Source organism: Pogoniulus pusillus, chromosome 25, assembly GCF_015220805.1.
Source record: "Pogoniulus pusillus isolate bPogPus1 chromosome 25, bPogPus1.pri, whole genome shotgun sequence".
Taxonomy (NCBI): Eukaryota; Metazoa; Chordata; class Aves; order Piciformes; family Lybiidae; genus Pogoniulus; species Pogoniulus pusillus.
The window spans coordinates 9,924,823-9,942,843 of NC_087288.1; the positions used below are offsets into that span (position 1 = coordinate 9,924,823).

An 18,021-nucleotide genomic window follows, 5' to 3' on the forward strand; every position below is an offset into this window, starting at 1 on the left:
TAAAACAAATTAAAAAGCCACAGTGGGTGCATGGCTGGCAGCACAGTACAGCAGATTAACAACTCTCATAGAATCATTCAATTCTTTGGCCTGGAAAAGACCTCATCAAGTCCAACCATTCTCAACTCTACTAAGTGTGGTGCTAAACCATGTCCCTCAGCACCACATCTCTGCCTGTTTTAAACACCTCCAGGGATAGGGATTCAACCACCCTCCTGGGCAGCCTGTTCTAGTGCTTCAGAACCCTTCCAGTCAAGAAGTTTCTTCTAACATCCAACCTAAACCTCCTCTGGTGCAATTTCAGGCTACTTCTTCTCATCCTATCACTTGTTACTAAGGAGAAAGAGAATCAACCCCCACCTCAGTATGACCTCATTTCACGGAGTTGTAGAGAGCAATGAGGTCTCCCCTCAACCTCCTCCTCTCCAGACTGAACAACCTCAGTTCCAGCTACTCCTCACCATACCTGTTCTCCAGACCCTTCACCAGCTTTGTTGCCCTCCTTTGGGCACACTTCAGCAGCTCAATGTCTTTCTTAAAGGGCCCCAAAACTGAACCCAGGATTCAAGATGTGACCTTGTACAGGGAGTACAGGGAGACAATGATTTCCTTACTCATGCTGGCCACACTATTTCCAATCCAGGCCGAAAGCTGTTGGCCTTTGAGCCATCTGGGCACACACTGGCTGTTAGCCCTGTAATCAGCTATAGTCAGTCATGCAGTCAGCATTCTGTCTTTGATGGTGGCCATGGCAGGTGGCTAGTGAAGGCCGGGGGAGGTACAGGCTTGATATTAGGAGGAAGTTCCTCACAGAGAGAGTGCCATTGGAATGGGCTGCCCAGGGAGGTGGTGAAGTCACTGTCCCTGGAGGTGTTCAAAAGACTGCACTTAGTGCCATGGTCTAGCTGACTGGATAGGGTTGGGTAATAGGTTGCACTGGATAATCTTTGAGGTCTCTTCCAACCTGGTTGATTCTATGATAAGTGCAAGTCAGACCTGGAGAATCCCCTGTATAAAAGGTACTACCACCACCTCTGAAAGAACACAAAGAGGTAATCATCTGCAGCCTTTCATCTCCCCAGAAACTTTCTTGGCTGTACCACCCATGGGAGAGCAGTTCTGCAACTGCTTCTCAGCCCTTGCTGTTCGCAGGCAGCTTCCCAATGCTGCTCTGCCTCTTGATGAATCTGCCCTAGATGTCAGCAGGCACAGGACACAGCACATGGAGCAGCTGCTGTGGCACTTCATTGGCCACAATAAAGTAACTAAAAGACTTTGATATATCAGAATGCAGGTCCTCAACCTGACTTCCAAACTTCCAAAAGAGAAGTGGATGAATTATGTGAGTATCACAGTATCATCAGGGTTGGAAGAGACCTCACAGATCATCAAGTCCAACCCTTTACCACAGAGCTCAAGGCTAGACCATGGCACCAAGTGCCACATCCAATCTTGCCTTGAACAGCTCCAGAGTAGGTGCTCCTCAGCTGGTAACTTCTGCTGTGTGTCACTCCAGTTGTTAGACACACCATGGGACGACCGGAAAGGCAATGCAGAGCCAGCACCAGGCACTCAGCTAGCATCAGATGTTTAATAAAGTCTTTTCTGGGTTTTAAAAAAGTTCACAACACAGATGTGTTCCACACAACAAACGCCTAGGGGGTGACATTCCCTTTGAATAACTTAACCCATGCAGAAAGACTGGACTGCCTACGTGCTCTTAGCGTAGCAGATGGACACCATGCCCCACAATACACTGATCCTCAATGGTGCTGTGGCAACAGGACACCATCGAGGGAGCAGCAAAACACAAGCCTGCTTGTCCTCAGAATTCCAGTTCTCAGAATTCAAGTGTGAGCTGGAAGGAAAACCCCTGATTTATCTTTGAAATGGAGCTCATGGAGTGATGGTGAATGTTCTGCTACAGCCTGCCTACAGCCACCCTTTGTTCTGCAGTCATGTGAAAACACATACACAAAAATGTCCCTTTCACTACTGGTACTACACATCAACAACTGAGCCTGACCACCTTGCTTTGGTTCTTTTGACACAGAGTGAGACAGGTTTCTAACATCTTAGTTCTGTTTTCCCATTTACCATTCTTTCCCAAAGCTGCTGAAGAGTGGTGTCTGAAGTGAATGTCTGTTGGGTCTCTCTTCATGAATCCAGTGTAGCTTTTGTGTAAGAAACTCTGGAAGGCAAACAAACAGGAACATTAGAATCATAGAATTGGTTGGGTTGGAAAGGACCTGAAAGCTCATCTAGTTCCAACTCCTACTAGACCAGGTTGCTCAAGGCCCTGTCCAACTTGACCTTGAACACTTTCAGGGAGAGGGCATCCACAACCTCCCTGGGCAACCTGTTCCAGTGTCTCACCACCCTCACTGTAAAGAATGTGAATCCTAATGCCCAGTCTAAATCTACCCCCTTCCAGCTTAAAGCTATTCCCTCTTGTCCTAACACTACAAGCCCTTGTAAACAGACCTTCCCCAGCTACAGTTTCCTTACTGTGGGTAGAGTAGGTATACAGTAGGAATGCTTCAGATCTCCTGAAGTATCTTCTACTCACTGTCATAGGATGAAAACCAACACTAGGCCATCAGTATGCCACATTTTAGCAATGTTCAGTTCCCTGGAATTTCAAATGCCATTGGAAAGGTCAGACTGACCAAAGTGAAGAAGGCCTTCGAGTTCCTGCTCTCTAAAATATTTCCAGAGCCACAGAATGGTAGGGGATGGAAAGAACTTCTGAAGGCCATCTGTTCCACTGTAATCAGGTTGTGCAGGAACACACAAGCAGGCAGGTATAAGTCTCCAGAGAAGGAGACACCACAACCTCCCATGGCAGCCACACTCAAAGGAAGGTTTTTCCTCATGCTCAAGTGGAACCTCCTGTATTCTATTTTTTGCCCATTGCCCCTTCTATCACTGGGTGCCACCAAGAAGAACCCAGCCCCATCTCTTGACCTCCACTCTTTACATACTGATCAGCACTGAGAAGATCCCCTCTCAGTCTGTTCTTCTCCTAAAGAGCCCCAGGTCTCTCACCCTCTTCTTGTCAGATGCTCCAGTCCCCTCAGCATCTTTGCGGCCCTCCTTTTGACTCTCTCCAGCAATTCCCTGTCTCTCTTGACTTGAAGAGCCCAGAATTGGGCAAAATAGTCCAGGTGTAGCCTCACCAGATCAGACTAGACAGGAAGGAGAGCCTCTCTCAACACACTAACCACACTATTCTCAGTGCACGCCAGGATGCCACTGGTCTTCCTGGCCAACTCCATTCACTCATGTCCAGGCATGTCCTGGAGGTGCCCAAAGGGAACAAGAAAACCCCAGTTCTCATACAGGATTCAAGTAGCAAGTCTGGCTTTCAGTGCCTGGCCAAATGTTCTTATGAGATGGTGAAGCCCACTGAAACACTGTTACCAAGCCAAACTGAGCTCTTACAGACCAAACTGAGGAGGGAGGGGTAGGAGCCACAATAAAAGCCTGTCTCCAGTATCTGAAATGTACACTGGTGGGGACCTTGTGTCACTTGGGTATGACAAATGGCAGGGGCTGTTCCAGAGTGACCTGCCTGCTAGGTAATGACAGAAACACCACCATGTATCTCCACTATAGGCTCTAAGTTAAGTCACACACCTCCAGCCAAGCACACAGCTGGCAAGAAGCCTGCATCCCCTTCTACATTCTGATGTGGCCAAGTGTAGACAGAAGCAGAGGTCACCCACCAGCAGGATGATCAGAATTTCACCCCTCAGCACTTCTAATGCAACTCTCCGCATGTGCTGCTTCAGGGAAGCACCCTGGGCTACCTACTGCCAAGCAGGAGGCCACAACTGTACAGAGGAGTGGGAAAACCAAACCTACTTTGGAGGAGCTAAGGCTCTCTTTCTGAAGACACATCTCCTTCTGCTCCACTGCTTGCACTGGGGTCATCCTTGTTACGGGGGGCATTTCTTTCTCTGCTTGACTCGGAGGGTACCTTGGTTCTGGTCTTCTCTTTTCTCTGTTGCTGTTTTTCAAGTTTTGTCAGCTGTTCACAAAGTAAAGAGAGCAAGAAAATACTTTATGGAATAAAATCACTTCAGAAGACTTATCTAAAAGATGGGAAAGGAGAGCATTTGTGTAGAATTTGCACCTCAGATTCACACCACCAACACACAACGGAACAGAAGAGAACAAAAATGCCACACCAGCCAAGGCTTCATTTTCAGAACTCTGGGAAAAGACAGTGAATTATCACCACATATTAACACACAATCATCGAATGGTTTGCATTGGAAGGGACCTTAAAGATCATTTAGTTCCAATCCCCCCACCATGGGCAGGGACACCTTTCACTAGAGCAGGCTGCTCAAGGCCTTGTCCAACCTGGTACTGAACACCTGCAGGGAGGGGGCACCAACATGAGGACCAGCTGAGTAGAAAAGTGCACACATTCTAAGGACTACCCTCAGCTTTCCAGGGTTCTTTTTCTCTCCAACACAATCTGCAAAGGTGGAAAGGAATAAAACAGGAGCAAAAGGGGAAAATGGGAAACTGGATTCCCTCAAACTCTTTTTCTGGTTTGGGGTCTTCAGCAGCAGTTTTGTAGTTTCAAAGTTGCTGCCAACAGATGTATCCTAAGTTCAACCATCTGGTCCACCAGAATAAATTTCTTTTATTCTTTGACCAGAGAAAGAGATAGATGAGCCTCAGTATTACCTAGGATACAGAATAACCATTTTAGATCATCCTGGACAAAGCCCTCTGCTAACACTGCCTTGCCACCTCTCAATGCCACTAAGAGTCATAACAAGTTGCACATAGCTGTTACTTCTACATCTTCTCCCCATTTCTCAGAGCAGGAGGCTATAGAAAGATCTGGGGACACTACATATCACAGAACCACAGGATAGAGGGGGTTGAAAGTGACTTCTGAAGATCATCTAGTCCAATCCCCTTGCTAAAGCATGTTCACTTAGATCAGGCTGCACAGGAACATGCTCAGGTGGGCCTTCAAAGTCTCCAGTGCCAGAAACTCCACAATCTCTCTGGGCAGCCTGGTCCAGTGCTCTGCCAACCCTCACAGGAAAGTTTCTTCTTATATTTAAGTGAAATCTGCTGTGTTTGAGTTTGTCCTCACTCTCCCTTGTCCTATCACTGAGCACTGCTGAAAAGGGCCCAGCCCTTCTTACCCCTCACCATTTCAAAATCAGTAAGATCACTGCTCAGTCTGCTGCTAAACAGCCCCAAGTCTCTCAACCTCTCATTGTCAGAGAGATGCTCTAGTCCACTCAGCATCTTCATGGCCCTCAACTGAACTCTGTCCAATAGTTCTCTGTCTCCCTGGAACTGGGGAGCCCAGAACTGGACACAATAATCCTGATGTGGCCTTATCAGGCCTATCTGGGCAGCAAATGTAGTCACTGTTACTGAACACAGAATAGAGTCACCACGTCTGTACTGATCTCTCGTTCCATACCTTTTTGTTTTCACCTTTCTCATCCGGTTTCTAACCTGTGGCTTTATTGTGCCTTTCAAGCTAAATTTCTTGTACATCAGACTTACCAAAAGAGTGCCTTAACAGTGCAATTAAATGTCAGATCCTTTTTCACAGAATCATAGAATCAACCAGGTTGGAAGAGACCTCCAAGCTAGCACCCAGCCCTAGCCAGTCAACTAGAGCATGGCACTAAGTGCCTCATCCAGTCTTGTCTTGAACACCTCCAGGGTGACTCTACCACCTCCCTGGGCAGCCCATTCCAATGCCAATCACTCTCTCTGGGAAGAACTTCCTCCTAATATCCAGCCTAGACCTCCCTGGCACAACTTGAGACTGTGTCCCCTTGTTCTGTTGCTGGTTGCCTGGCTGAAGAGACTGACCTCCACCTGGCTACAGCCTCCCTTTAGGTAGTTGTAGACAGCAATGAGGTCACCCCTGAGCCTTCTCTTCTCCAGGCTAAACAACCCCAGCTCCCTCAGCCTCTCCCCACAGGGCCTGTGCTCCAGGCCCCCCACCAGCCTCGCTGCCCTTCTCTGGACATGTTCCAAATAACACACCTCCAGCCAAGCACACAGCTTGCAAGAAGTTTGCACTCCCTTCTACATTCTGATGTGGCCAAGAGCACACAGCAGCAGAGGTTACCCATCAGCAAGATGATCAGAATTTCACCCCTCAGTGTTTCTAATGCAACTCTGCATGTTCTGCTTCAGTGAAGCACCCCAGGCTAGCCACTGCACAATACGAACAAGCTCCTCATCCCTGAGGAAGCATATATTGCTTTGCAACAGGAGCACTACAGATCTGGAGAGGAGGTACAGCCTATCCAGCCCTCCTATCCAGACAGACCTTCTGGCTTCACTTACCTGTTTAGGGTCAACAGTAGCAGCTGGGGACTCCAGTTCTATTGTTACAGGACCATCATTCTGGATATGTACCTGCATGTAGGCACCAAACTTGCCATCTGAAAAAGGAGAGAAACAAGATGTGAAGGATAAAACACAGCAAAATCTTTACCATGCAAGCTACCAAAACAATCTGAAAAGACAGTCAGTCAACAAACAGCAGAAAGCTACTAAGAAACAAAACAGTCTCTACAGCATCAAAGACCTGGATGAAGGGATAGAGTTTGCTGCATATCAGAATGCTCAGACCTGCACCCACTCTCCTCAGAGCATAAGAATGAATTTCACAACGAGAAAGCACTAAGGCAAGACAAGAAAGGACTTCTCTTTCTCAGACCCGGGAGCCCATCTGCAGCCTTAAGGTATCTGTGTGAAACCAGGAGCCACAGCTCTGAGCCTACTCCAAGATTTTGTCCAACATTCCCCTGCTCCAGGTATGAAAGAAGGGTTTGCACTTCCCTGTGGGGAACGTGGAATCACTGAATTGTTTCGGTTGAAAGGGACCTTTAAAGTCATGGAGTCCAGCCTACCCTGGTGCAACTTAAGGCCATTTCCTCTCATTCTGCTGCTTGTTACTAGGGAAAAGAGACCAATACCCACCTGGCTCCAACCTTCTTTCAGGGAGCTGTAGAGAGCAATGAGATCTCCCTTCAGCCTCCCTTTCTCCAGGCTAAACATCCCCAGTTCTTTCAGCTGTTCCTCTCAAGACTTGTTCTCCAGACCCATCACTAGCTTTGTTGCCCCTCTCTGGGCCTGCTCCAGCACCTCAATGCCTTTCTTGTAGTGAATGCAGGACTCAAGGGGTGGCCTCATCAGTGCAGAGTACAGGGGGACAGTCATTTTCCTGCACCTGATGGTCACACTTCTCCCTTTCTATCTCATAACAGTAAAGTTTCTAGATACTTGTCGTCTGGGCATGCTTGACAGAAAATCAAAGCTATGTCTGAAAATGGCCAGAAAGGCCACAGAAAGACTAAGGGTATCTTGTGAAACTGCCCAACTGGCCGTGGGACAAGAAGGAAAGTTATTTAACAGCTTCAAGACCAAGGTCATTCCCCATTAGCAGTGTTTGTGTTAATGAGGACTCACCAAGCTGGCTGCCAAAGAGCTGAAGCAGGAAGCCTGTGGACATCAGGCAGCCCTGCTTTGGCTACAACTGATGAAGCAGCACTCAGATAACATAAATGTCCAACCTCAAAGCAGCTTCTGAGGGCCAAGGTGGCCATACAAAGACCTTTGCTTAATTAACTGCAATTTTATTATTAAAGTTGACATGCCTCAATATGCTAATGATGAAAATCAAGTACGTGCTAAACATCTACGACTATGTTACTCATCTCTCTCCCCAAATCATGCTACATGCCACCTAGAAGGCTAGGGTACAAAACCCATGAGAGGAACATCTCAGGGTGTGCTGCCTCTGACATGGTGAAGTGTGCATGCTACTGGCTCTGGCAGGAGGGTCAGAGAGGAGGGTGCAGCATGGGCCAGCACAAGAACTACCACCAGCTGCAGCAGCAGTTGAGACCAGGAGAGAAGGCAGAAATGAGGATCATTGATAAGCAGTGCTCTTTGCCCTCAACCCAAGATGGGGACACCTTTCTTGAGAACTGCATCTTCAGGAGGTGGCTGAACTTCTGCTGCATTATGGCTGGAGCTATAGCACAGTTTGTGTCAGATGTCACCCAGGATTTGTCAATCCTGAGGCCACCCTGCCTTTGTCACTGGCAATCCCCAGCCTGTTGCACCTGTCACTGAACAATTAAACCATTGAAATGTTTTAACTTTTTCAGGTGTGTCAGAGCAAGCTCTTATTGGAGCACTGGAAACAGAGACAAATGTTAATTTTGCCAAATAATTCCAGCAAGAGTTCTGGGCTCTGACACAGGCACACACTGAGGTCTTTTATCTTAATGTGACAGGGTTGGCAGAGGACAAACGTGAGGGGAAGTCAAACACCTTCTGGCAAAGAGAACTGTTGCATACAAACCAAATGCTGCTCTCAAGTAGCATGTTCCACCTCTCAGTGTTATCATTACCAGTTAACACAATGTGAAACTGAAGTGAGAGATGGAGCTGCACTGTCTGTCCATCACACCCTGGCAACACCTGACAGTCTGACTAACCACCTATGCCTCAGAAAAATCACTTCTCCTGGGTTTATCTAGCTACAAAGCATGAAACATCCAGCCTTGGAAGGAGCCTGGCTCCAAAGCTTGTTCTCATAGCTGCAGCCTCTCTAGGTTTAGATTGCCAAGAGTTATTGCTCATGTTGTACAGGCAATAAGAATAGAGGAACATTTGTGTATCAAACTATTCCACAGCAACACCAGGAATGGCACAGAGACAGGAAGACTGGAGTGACCACCCCACTGACTGCTAGTGAAAATATCCTAACATCCCCTCCTCTACTGCTACGTGAAGACTGCTCCTTTGCAACACAGAAAAATCACAGGAGAAAGCAATGATCAGGAAAAAGTACCTCAAACAATCCCTACTGGTGACATCAAAGACCTTACCAACCTTTTGCCCTTACCTTTAATAAGCTCTGGTTTGTAGGCTTTTCTGAGCTGCTCCAGGAAGTTGTTGTAAAAACACTCGGCCTGCTCTGTGGGCATTGCCATGTGGTAGTCAGGTTTGTTTCCCTTCAGGATGCACTGGAGAGTAAACTGGCTCACACAGAGTACTTCATACTGCTTATCCATCACGCTTTTGGACCAGTGCTTCCCGCTTTCATCTTCAAACACTCGCAAGTTCAAGATCTTTCGAACCCTGCAGGGGGGGAAAGAAAAAAGATAACTCCTGAATTGGCCCAAGCAGGATCAGCAGGTAGAACTTCATGCCTACCACAGGGTATGAGGCTAAAGGGAAGGCAGAGGCATATTCATGCCTCCATGTAATATATTCCTTTCTCTCTTTCTTCCTAAACTACAGCAACCATAGAATCATAGGACAGTTTGGGTTGGAAGGGACCTCCAAAGGTCATCTAGTCCAACCTTTCTGCAGTTAGCAGGGACATCCTCAACTAGATCAGGTTGCTCAGAGCTCGGTCAAGCCTGACCTTGAATATCTCCAGACATGGGGCCTCAACCACTTCCCTGGGCAACCTGTTCCAGTGCTCCACCACCCTCACACTGCAAAACTTGCTCCTAGCATCCAATATATGTCTACTCTTCTCTAGTTTGAATCCTTGTCCTATCACTGCAGCCCTTTGTAAATAGTCTCTCTCCATCCTTCCTCTAAGTCCCCTTCATGTACTAGAAGGTCACTTGTCACATCGGGCAGAGCCATAACCAAAAGGGTCCTTAAACACATACAGACAATCGTTATCATAGATGCACAGAATGGCTTGGGCTGGAAGGGACCTTAAAGATCATATGGTTCCAACCCCCTCCCATGGTTAGGGACACCTCCCACTAGACCAGCTTTCTCAATGCCCTGTCCAACCTGGCCATGAACACCTTAAAGAAGGAAGCATGCACAGCCTTCCTGGGCAATCTGTTCCAGTGTCTCACCACCCTCACTGCAAAGAATTTATTCCTAGTATCTCATCTAAATCTACCTATTTTGAGCTTAAATCCATCCCACCTCATCCTATCACAATAAGCCCTTGTCAAAAGTCCCTTCCCAGCTTTCTTGTTGGTCCCCTTCAGGTACTGGAAGGCCACTATGAGGTCTTCCTGGACCCTTCTCTTCTCCAGCCTGAACATACAGTAAAAAAGGAAGGCATTTTAAAAGGCAAGATCAGAAAAATCCAATGTGCTCACCCTTCCTTTCTGAGTCTGCTTGTCATTAAAAAATGTCAAAGACAGTGAATGCCAGCGGGTTTTGCTCAGTACAACATGAAAAGAAAATTCTCAATTGAGAAACCTGCACCCAAGGTAAGACCTGAAGAGAAGCTTAGAGGTTCAACCTGAATTTCTCACCAGAAGTGCCCCATTTCTTCGGCTACTGCACAGGTATCAGTGATTCAGCATTAGAAACTCACAAATGAAAGCATACAAGGCAAAAGGACATACGTGACTTACATGTGCTCCAGCTCCCTTTGTGTGTCCTCCAAAGAAATGCCCAGCAGCACACAGAGGCCTCGTCCTATGGAACTGATTTGTTCACCACCCACTAAGGAAGAGGGAAAAAAAATTAAGGCTAAATGCCCTGTCATGTTTTCTGAGTCTGCTTTCAGCTGGCAACTGAACAACCACCGAACAAAACCCAGAGGTCTTTATGATTCTGGAATTCTATTTCAATCTTTCCTGGCCCTGGAAGGTAGGACACAGCTGGCACAACATCTGGCAGATTACAAAGTGCCTCCTGCTACGAAAAGAGGTCTTCTCCATCCCTGGAGATGCTCAAGGTGAGGCTCGACTCAACAGGGCTCAGGGCAACCTGACTTAGTTGAGGATGCTCCTGCTTACTGCAGAAGGGGTTAGACTAGATGACCTTGGGAGGTGCCCTCCAACCCAAACCATTCTGTGATTGATTCTCCACACAGAAGCAGTCTGGCAGTCAGATCTTCTCCCTCTAGAACTGGCACTCCACTAAGGAGTGCACACCCCATCTTGGTGAGTGCATATGCACAGAGCCTGGGTACCCATGGGGAGATTTGCCTCCTCCGAGTGTGAGCACGTATGGGCTCATCTCTCCAAGTACAGTAGTTGTGGAGCAGTGCTTTCCCAACTGGCATCTGACTCTGCAGTTCCATTGTGTGGGATGCAAAGCAGATGAACTGCAGGAAGTGCAGTTTCCAGGTGCTGCTGCCTGTGGGTGTCTCTGCCACACTGCCCACTTAGAGAATCACAGAAAGCTGCAGGCAGGAAGGGACCTTGAAAGCTCATCCAGTCCAGCCCCCCTGCAGAGCAGCATCACCTCTACCAGATCAGCAGGAACACATCCAGGCAGGTCTTGAGCATCTCCAGAGAAGGAGACTTCATAACCCCCCTGGGCAGCCTAGGCCAGCGTTCTGTCACCCTCACAGGGAAACAGTTCCTCCTCATGTTTCCATGAAACTTCCTCCTGTGCCTCAGCTTCCATCCACTGCCCCTAGTCCTGTCACTGGGCATCACCAAGCAGAGCCTGGCTCCATCCTCTTGGCACTCACCCTTTCATTAATGAGGTCACCTCTCAAGCTCCTCCTCTCCAAGCCAGAGAGCCCCAGCTGCCTCAGCCTCTCCTCCTAAGATGTTCCCCTCCATCATTTCTGTAGCTCTGTGCTGGACTCTCTCAAGCAGTTTCCTGAAGCTCTTCTTGAACTGAGGGGCCAGAACTGGACACAATACTCCAGCTGTGGTCTCACCAGGACTGAGTTAAGGAGGACAACCTCTCCTGACCTACTAACCACAGCCCTTCTAATCCACCCCAGAATGAGACTGGCCTTCTTGGCCACAAGAACACACTACTGGCTCGTGGTCAACCTCCCATCCACCAGGTCTTTTTCCCTTTCAGTGCTCTCCAACAGGTCAGTCCTCAAGCTGTGGTGGTCCATGGGGTTGTTCTTTCCCAGATACAAGCCTCTACACTTGCCCTTGTTGAACCTCATTCAATTTCTCCCTGCCCAGCTCTCCAGCCTGAGTCTCGCTGGTGTCTCAGCCACTCTACCCTGTTTGTGTCAAACTCTTAACAGCCAGAAACAATGGGTGGTTAAGATTCATAGAATCATCGAGGTTGGAAAACACCTCCAGGATCACAAAGTCCAATCATTATCCTGGCCAGAAATGTGGCAACAAATCAGCCATAATCCCAGTGCCAATGGGTCTGGCCACTCTTGTCTCATGTGCACAAAACCATGTTCCTTCCTTAAACACAGTCATGCTCTTCCAACGCAAGCCACACGAGGAGGCAACTAAGACTGCTCCACTGACACACACAAGCAACATGCAACAGCAACTTGTTCATGCCTGGCCAAGTGCCAGGTCCTGCACTTGGGTCACAACAACCCTATACAGGCTCCAGGCTTAGGGAAGAGTTGCTGGAAATTGCCCAGCAGAGAGAAGACCTGATCAACAAGTGGCTGAAGATGAGACACTGTGTGCCTAGGTGGCCAAGAAAGCCACCAGCATCCCAGCCTGAATCAGGAAGAGTGTGACTAGCCTGACCATCCCTGTACTCAGCACTGGTAAGGCCACACCTTGAGGACTGGATTCAGTTTTGGGGTTCTCACCCCAAGAATGACACTGAGCTGCTGTAGCAGGTCCAGAGATGAGCAACAAAGCTGGTGTGATAGGTCTGAAGAGCAGATCTTGCAAGAAGCAGCTAGGGGAACTGGAGTTTAGCCTGGAGAAAGGGAGGCTGAGGGGAGATCTCTCTCTCTACAGCTTTCTGAAAGGAGGTTTGAGCCAGGTGGGGACTGGTCTCCTCTCCCAGGTAACAAGTGACAGGATGAGAGGAAATGGCCTCAGGTTGTGCCAGCGAAGGTTGGTTTAGGATGGATGTCATATGGAATTTTTTCACAGAGGGACAGTTCCATCATTTGAACAAGTTGCCCAGGGAGGTGGTGGAGTCACCACTCCTGGAGGCATTTAAAAAACATGTAGACATGGCACTTTGGAAGATGGTTTAATGGCCATGATGGTGTTGGGTTGATCATTGGACTCAATCATCTTAGAGGTCTTTTCCAACCAAAATGGTTCTACAATTGTAACACAAGCAACAGTGCAAGGAGGTTAGCTGTACTTAGTGTGCCAGCATATTCAAGTCCTGCAGGCAGGCAACTCCTGCTCTAGGGACAACACATACAAAACACTGGGCATGAAAACCAGGGCAGCACTGCCAACATGGACAAACAGCACGAGGGCGTATCTGTGACTGTAGTGCCAACACATGCAGGCAATGCAAGGAGGCAAGTCTGATTACGGTGCCCAAGGCACACAAGCTCTATGATCCAAAACATAAAGCAAAGCACGGCTGCAATCAGGTCACCCCTGCCAACCCCAGCAAGGAGATGGCTGCAGTTATCACACAGTATCACAGTATCAACAGGGTTGGAAGAGACCTCACAGATCATCAAGTCCAACCCTTTACCACAGAGCTCAAGGCCAGACCATGGCACCAAGTGCCACGTCCAATCCTGCCTTGAACAGCTCCAGGGACGGTGACTCCACCACCTCCCCGGGCAGCCCATTCCAGTGTCCAATGACTCTCTCAGTGAAGAACTTTCTCCTCACCTCGAGCCTAAATCTCCCCTGGCACAGCTTGAGGCTGTGTCCTCTCGTTCTGGTGCTGGTCACCTGAGAGAAGAGAGCAACCTCCCCTTGGCCACAACCACCCCTCAGGTAGTTGTATACAGCAATAAGGTCACCCCTGAGCCTCCTCTTCTCCAGGCTAACCAATCCCAGCTCCCTCAGCCTCTCCTCGTAGGGCTGTGCTCAAGGCCTCTCACCAGCCTCGTCGCCCTTCTCTGGACATGCTCAAGCATTTCAATGTCCCTCCTAAACTGGGGGGCCCAGAACTGAACACAATACTCAAGGTGTGGTCTAACCAGTGCAGAGTACAGGGGCAGAATGACCTCCCTGCTCCTGCTGACCACACCATTCCTGATGCAGGCCAGGATGCAACTGGCTCTCTTGGCCACCTGGGCACACTGCTGGCTCATGTTCAGGCAGGTATCAATCAGCACCCCCAGATCCCTCTCTGTTTGGCTGCTCTCCAGCCACTCTGACCCCAGCCTGTATCTCTCCATGGGGTTGTTGTGGCCAAAGTGCAGCACCCTGCACTTGGAGCTATTGAACCCCATCCCATTGGCCTCTGCCCATCTGTCCAGGCGGTCAAGGTCCCGCTGCAGAGCCCTTCTGCCTTCCAACTCAGTCACATCTGCCCCCAGCTTGGTGTCATCTGCAAACTTGCTGATGACTGACTCGATGCCCTCAACCAGATCATCAACGAAGATGTTAAAGAGGATGGGGCCCAGCACAGATCCCTGAGGGACACCGCTAGTGACTGGCCGCCAGCTGGATGTGGCACCATTCACCACCACTCTCTGGGCTCGGCCCTCCAGCCAGTTCCTAACCCAGCACAGAGTGTTGCCATCCAAGCCATGGGCTGACAGCTTAGCCAGCAGTTTGCTGTGAGTCCACACAAGGAGGCAATTTGCAACTGCACGGCCAGCACTTGCACCGCACGTACTTCATGCATGAAGGCAGCTCTAACCACAGGCAACACAAACCTGCCAGCCGTGTAAGCAACGCGACGCACGGAAGGTGCCTGGGCCCGTCCTGCAGAGCACACACAGGCAGCAGAACCAAGTGAGCCGGCCCACGCCAAACCCGCAGAGGGCAGGACGAGCCGCGGAGAGCCCCACTGCCCACACACGCCAGCCGCGGCAAGCACACAACGCGCGCTCCCACGCTCCGCCGCCAAGCAAAGCAGGCTCGGCCCAAGGGATGAAGGGGAAGGCAGAGGCGGGCGGAACGTGGTGCTCCCCCGCCTCCCCGCTCACCCCAGCCTCCCCTACGCCGGTGACGCTCCTGGTGGCGGCGCACCGACCTGAGACACTGGCCTGTGCCACCCGTTGGACGACAGCCTTCATGGCGGCGGGGCCGTGCAGCGCAGGCCTGGCGCCGGAAGCTGCCGCTGCTAGGCAACGGGAGTGCCGCTCCCCGCCGGGCCGCGCCCATTACAGAGCCGCCTGGCGGCCGGGAGGTCAAATAGCTACAGCAGGCGCGGAGCGTGTGTGATACGGAGTGCTGCGGGGCAGCGTGTACGGCAGCGTCTATGGTAGAGACCGCATGGTATTGCGTGTGTGGCTGTGGTAAAATCGCCCAGCTGGCCGTGGAACAGGAAGGCAGGTTGATTTAGTAGTATCTGAACCAAAGTCACTCCCAGCCAGCAGTGTCTGTGCTAATAAAGATACACCAAGCTGGCTGCCGAAGAGCCGAAAGAAGGAGCTGGTGAAGATCAGACAGTCCTGCTTTGGCTAAATCTGATCAAGCAGGCTTCAGATAACATAAACCTGCCAGCTTAGTGTACAGCCTGCACTAGACAGGGCACACTGAGCATGTTACCCTCTGGGCTGATCCCATGGCCACAGCCGGACAAGTTTGTACTGCTTAAGGAGAGCACTGACCACATCTGACTAAGCTGGAAGAGGTACATTTCTCTGCTCGATTTTACCTGCACAACAATCACAAGTACCAAATCCACACAGTTAACGCATTTTCCTTCTAAGCACAAACAGCTGGTGACACTTCTTTCAGTAATGCACTCAACTGCTGACCATCTTAAGACAAGGAAGAACAGGTCCATAGAAGCTTGGGAGAGGCACACCCCAGAGGGAATCCAATGTCCCACACTCACACAAAATGACCACTGGCAAGGTCACTGTCTCACAGAGCTTCTAGCACACCCAGGAGGAGGGAACGGTAACCCCCTGCCTCCTTTCACCTGATCTGCTTTGCTAGGGGTCTCTTCACTTGGCCAAGGACAAGTCACATCATGAGCCACTGTGCAAACCACAACAAAAGCATCCACCCCTCCCTCCGCGACCATTTCTGCTTATCCCACAACACTCAGTGGTCAGCCCAAGGTATTCCCAGGGAGCTCCCATCGACGCCTGTATGTCTGTCTGTATGCGCTAGACAGAGCTCCTTTCCAATTGGACAGTATCAAATAGCTTCTTTCTGTCTAACACTTCAAGTTCCAACTGACCCACTTCAAAAACCTAGGAAAGGCATCTTCAACACACTGGAGCTGAAGATATCAAGAGTTTACTAAAGCTTCCCAACATAATTAATATTTACCCAAGGAAAAGACAAAACATCTCCTACAGCCTGCACACTTCCACAAGTCAAAAAGCAATACAGAAACACAACAGCCCTCCCAGAAACCAGAGTCCCCAAGAGGGGCTCCCAACCACCCTTCCACCTTCTTCTCCCCACCCCTCTACCTTACCCTTCAAGGTAGTTTGGAGGGTCGGTGAGGGGGGTTAGAAGCAGGAGGATTAGTCACACAGACGGCAGGTTAGGTTAGAGAGAACTGCAGTCCCAAAGGCAAAGACTCTGTTATCTATGTCTGTGCTCTTGTTCTTAGACATCTCAGCAAGCCTATGAGTGCAGTAGCCATCACCATTGTTTCCTTTTCACAGCCTAGAATCTAATTCTTCTCACCAAAATATGCCAGCTCGGCTCAAACTAGCACAGATGTATGCAGAACCACATCAATACATCAGTAATTGCACGAATAGCTACAGCCTTCTTTTGTCACCTGCTGATACACATCATGGCCAGGTGTGGCGAATTAGCTACCAGGACTCGGGACAGCTTGGACAAGAAAGCAAAATGAACCCCTCGAAAATCATGAAGCCCAGACTGAGGGACTGCTGAGTGAGGTCACACTCATTAGCAAGGTGAAAGCAATGTTCTGCTTCTCAATACTGTAACTGGACACATAAGGAAATGAGTCTGAAATGCAGAAATGAAGGCACAGAACTTTACCTCGGTAGCCTCAACAACACAGCCCCTGGTGCTCTGCAGCCTTTCCACCGGCTGCACAATCCAGACCCCCGGTGCAGCACAACCCGTCCTGACTCTTTCCAGAGCTGAAAAACAGCTCTTCCCCATCGACACCACCATCTGCTTGGCACCCACAACGCCGCCGGCCCAGAATGGCTGCGGGCCGGGAAGGGCCAAGCAGCTGAGGCCGAGGGCGGAGGGCCGCATGCAGCACCCGGGGGGCTATGACGACCGCGGGCTTCGCCCCCTGCCTGGGCGCTTCTCAGCCCACGGCTCGGCCCAGGCCGGGCTCGATGCACGCCGCAGCCCTGCTCTTCTCCCCTCCCGTCCCACACAGTCCCCGCGGGCACTCACCTGGCAGCAACAGCGCCCGGGGCAGGAGTGCCAGGGGCAGCGGCAGGGCGGCAGCCATGGCCCGGCGCTGAGCGCGTCCTGCCCTTCAAACCTGCCTTTCCCGAGCTGATTTTGTGTCCCTCGGCGGAGAGCAGAGCCTCTGTCCGGGCACACGCAGGAGACAAAGCAGCTGAGGGCAGGGCTGCGGTGGGTCTCCCGTGCTGCCGGGGGCCGTGGCCTCCTCGCCACCCTGCCAGCCCCGCACGTGGGCTCCCGCTCGGTCCCCCAGCAGAGTGGCCGAAGCCGCACCGAAGGCGCAGGGCAGCACCGGTTTGCTCTGCTGCGAGCCCAGGCCTCAGCCAGCCGCCACCTAGGACGGCTTGGTCCGGCCGGCGGCCAGGGCTGCGGCAGCAGCACAGCGCTGGGCACAGCAGGCTCTGGGGCGCTGCCCTTCGGCGCCGTCACTCCGCCCCGGGGCTGAGCAGGTGGCTCCAATTAGCGCGGCCGAGGCGAGCGCGGGAAAGCGGCCGCCGCCACGAGGCCGGGGCGAGAGGCAGGAGAAAGGAAAGGAAGCCCTGAAGGTTTGCTCAGCAAAGTGATCTCAGTGGCCCGAAGCAGTTCCTCATGCTCTGTGTTCCACTCCCAAACGCCATCAATTTCTCCGGCCTTACTGTAACCGGAGAGACAGTGCTGGTGCTCTTTGTACAAAGCCACTTGCAAAGACTAAACTCCCTGCTTCTCATGATGAACTGCAAGGTGCTCCTCTGCTGCATGCTCCCATTAGATGTTTAGCAGCCTCTGAAGTGCAGTTTTAAGAAGCATCATTTGCTGTTATCCCCATAAAACACTTCCTAGCCAC

At 50.5% G+C, this 18,021-nt stretch overlaps 1 protein-coding gene across 2 annotated transcripts; it reads right to left on the reverse strand.

Annotated features, from left to right (window-relative positions):
- Positions 1 to 1,572: 1,572 nt before the first annotated feature.
- Positions 1,573 to 17,544, reverse strand: DTD1 (D-aminoacyl-tRNA deacylase 1). 2 transcript variants are annotated; one of them, XM_064164390.1, is made up of 6 exons: positions 17,184 to 17,544; positions 10,416 to 10,506; positions 8,924 to 9,159; positions 6,349 to 6,446; positions 3,868 to 4,033; positions 1,573 to 2,191 (listed from the first exon to the last, which is right to left on the reverse strand). In XM_064164390.1, the coding sequence occupies exons 1-5, from the start codon at positions 17,239 to 17,241 to the stop codon at positions 3,878 to 3,880; spliced, it is 639 nt and encodes a 212-aa protein (XP_064020460.1). In that variant the 5' UTR covers positions 17,242 to 17,544; the 3' UTR covers positions 1,573 to 2,191; positions 3,868 to 3,877. The 2 variants fall into 2 exon arrangements, with proteins under 2 accessions (XP_064020460.1, XP_064020461.1); XM_064164391.1 differs by lacking the exon at positions 17,184 to 17,544 and adding an exon at positions 14,866 to 14,968.
- Positions 17,545 to 18,021: the final 477 nt, after the last annotated feature.

Coding starts and splice junctions, on each gene's coding strand:
- DTD1 (XM_064164390.1), bottom strand. CDS start 17,241: ATGGCTGCCGCCCTGCCGCTGCCCCTGGCACTCCTGCCCCGGGCGCTG. Junction 10,507..17,183: donor CCGGGCGCTGTTGCTGCCAG/GTGAGTGCCCGC, acceptor CCTCTTCCTTAG/TGGGTGGTGAACAAATCAGT. Junction 4,034..6,348: donor CTACTGTTGACCCTAAACAG/GTAAGTGAAGCC, acceptor CTTTGTGAACAG/CTGACAAAACTTGAAAAACA.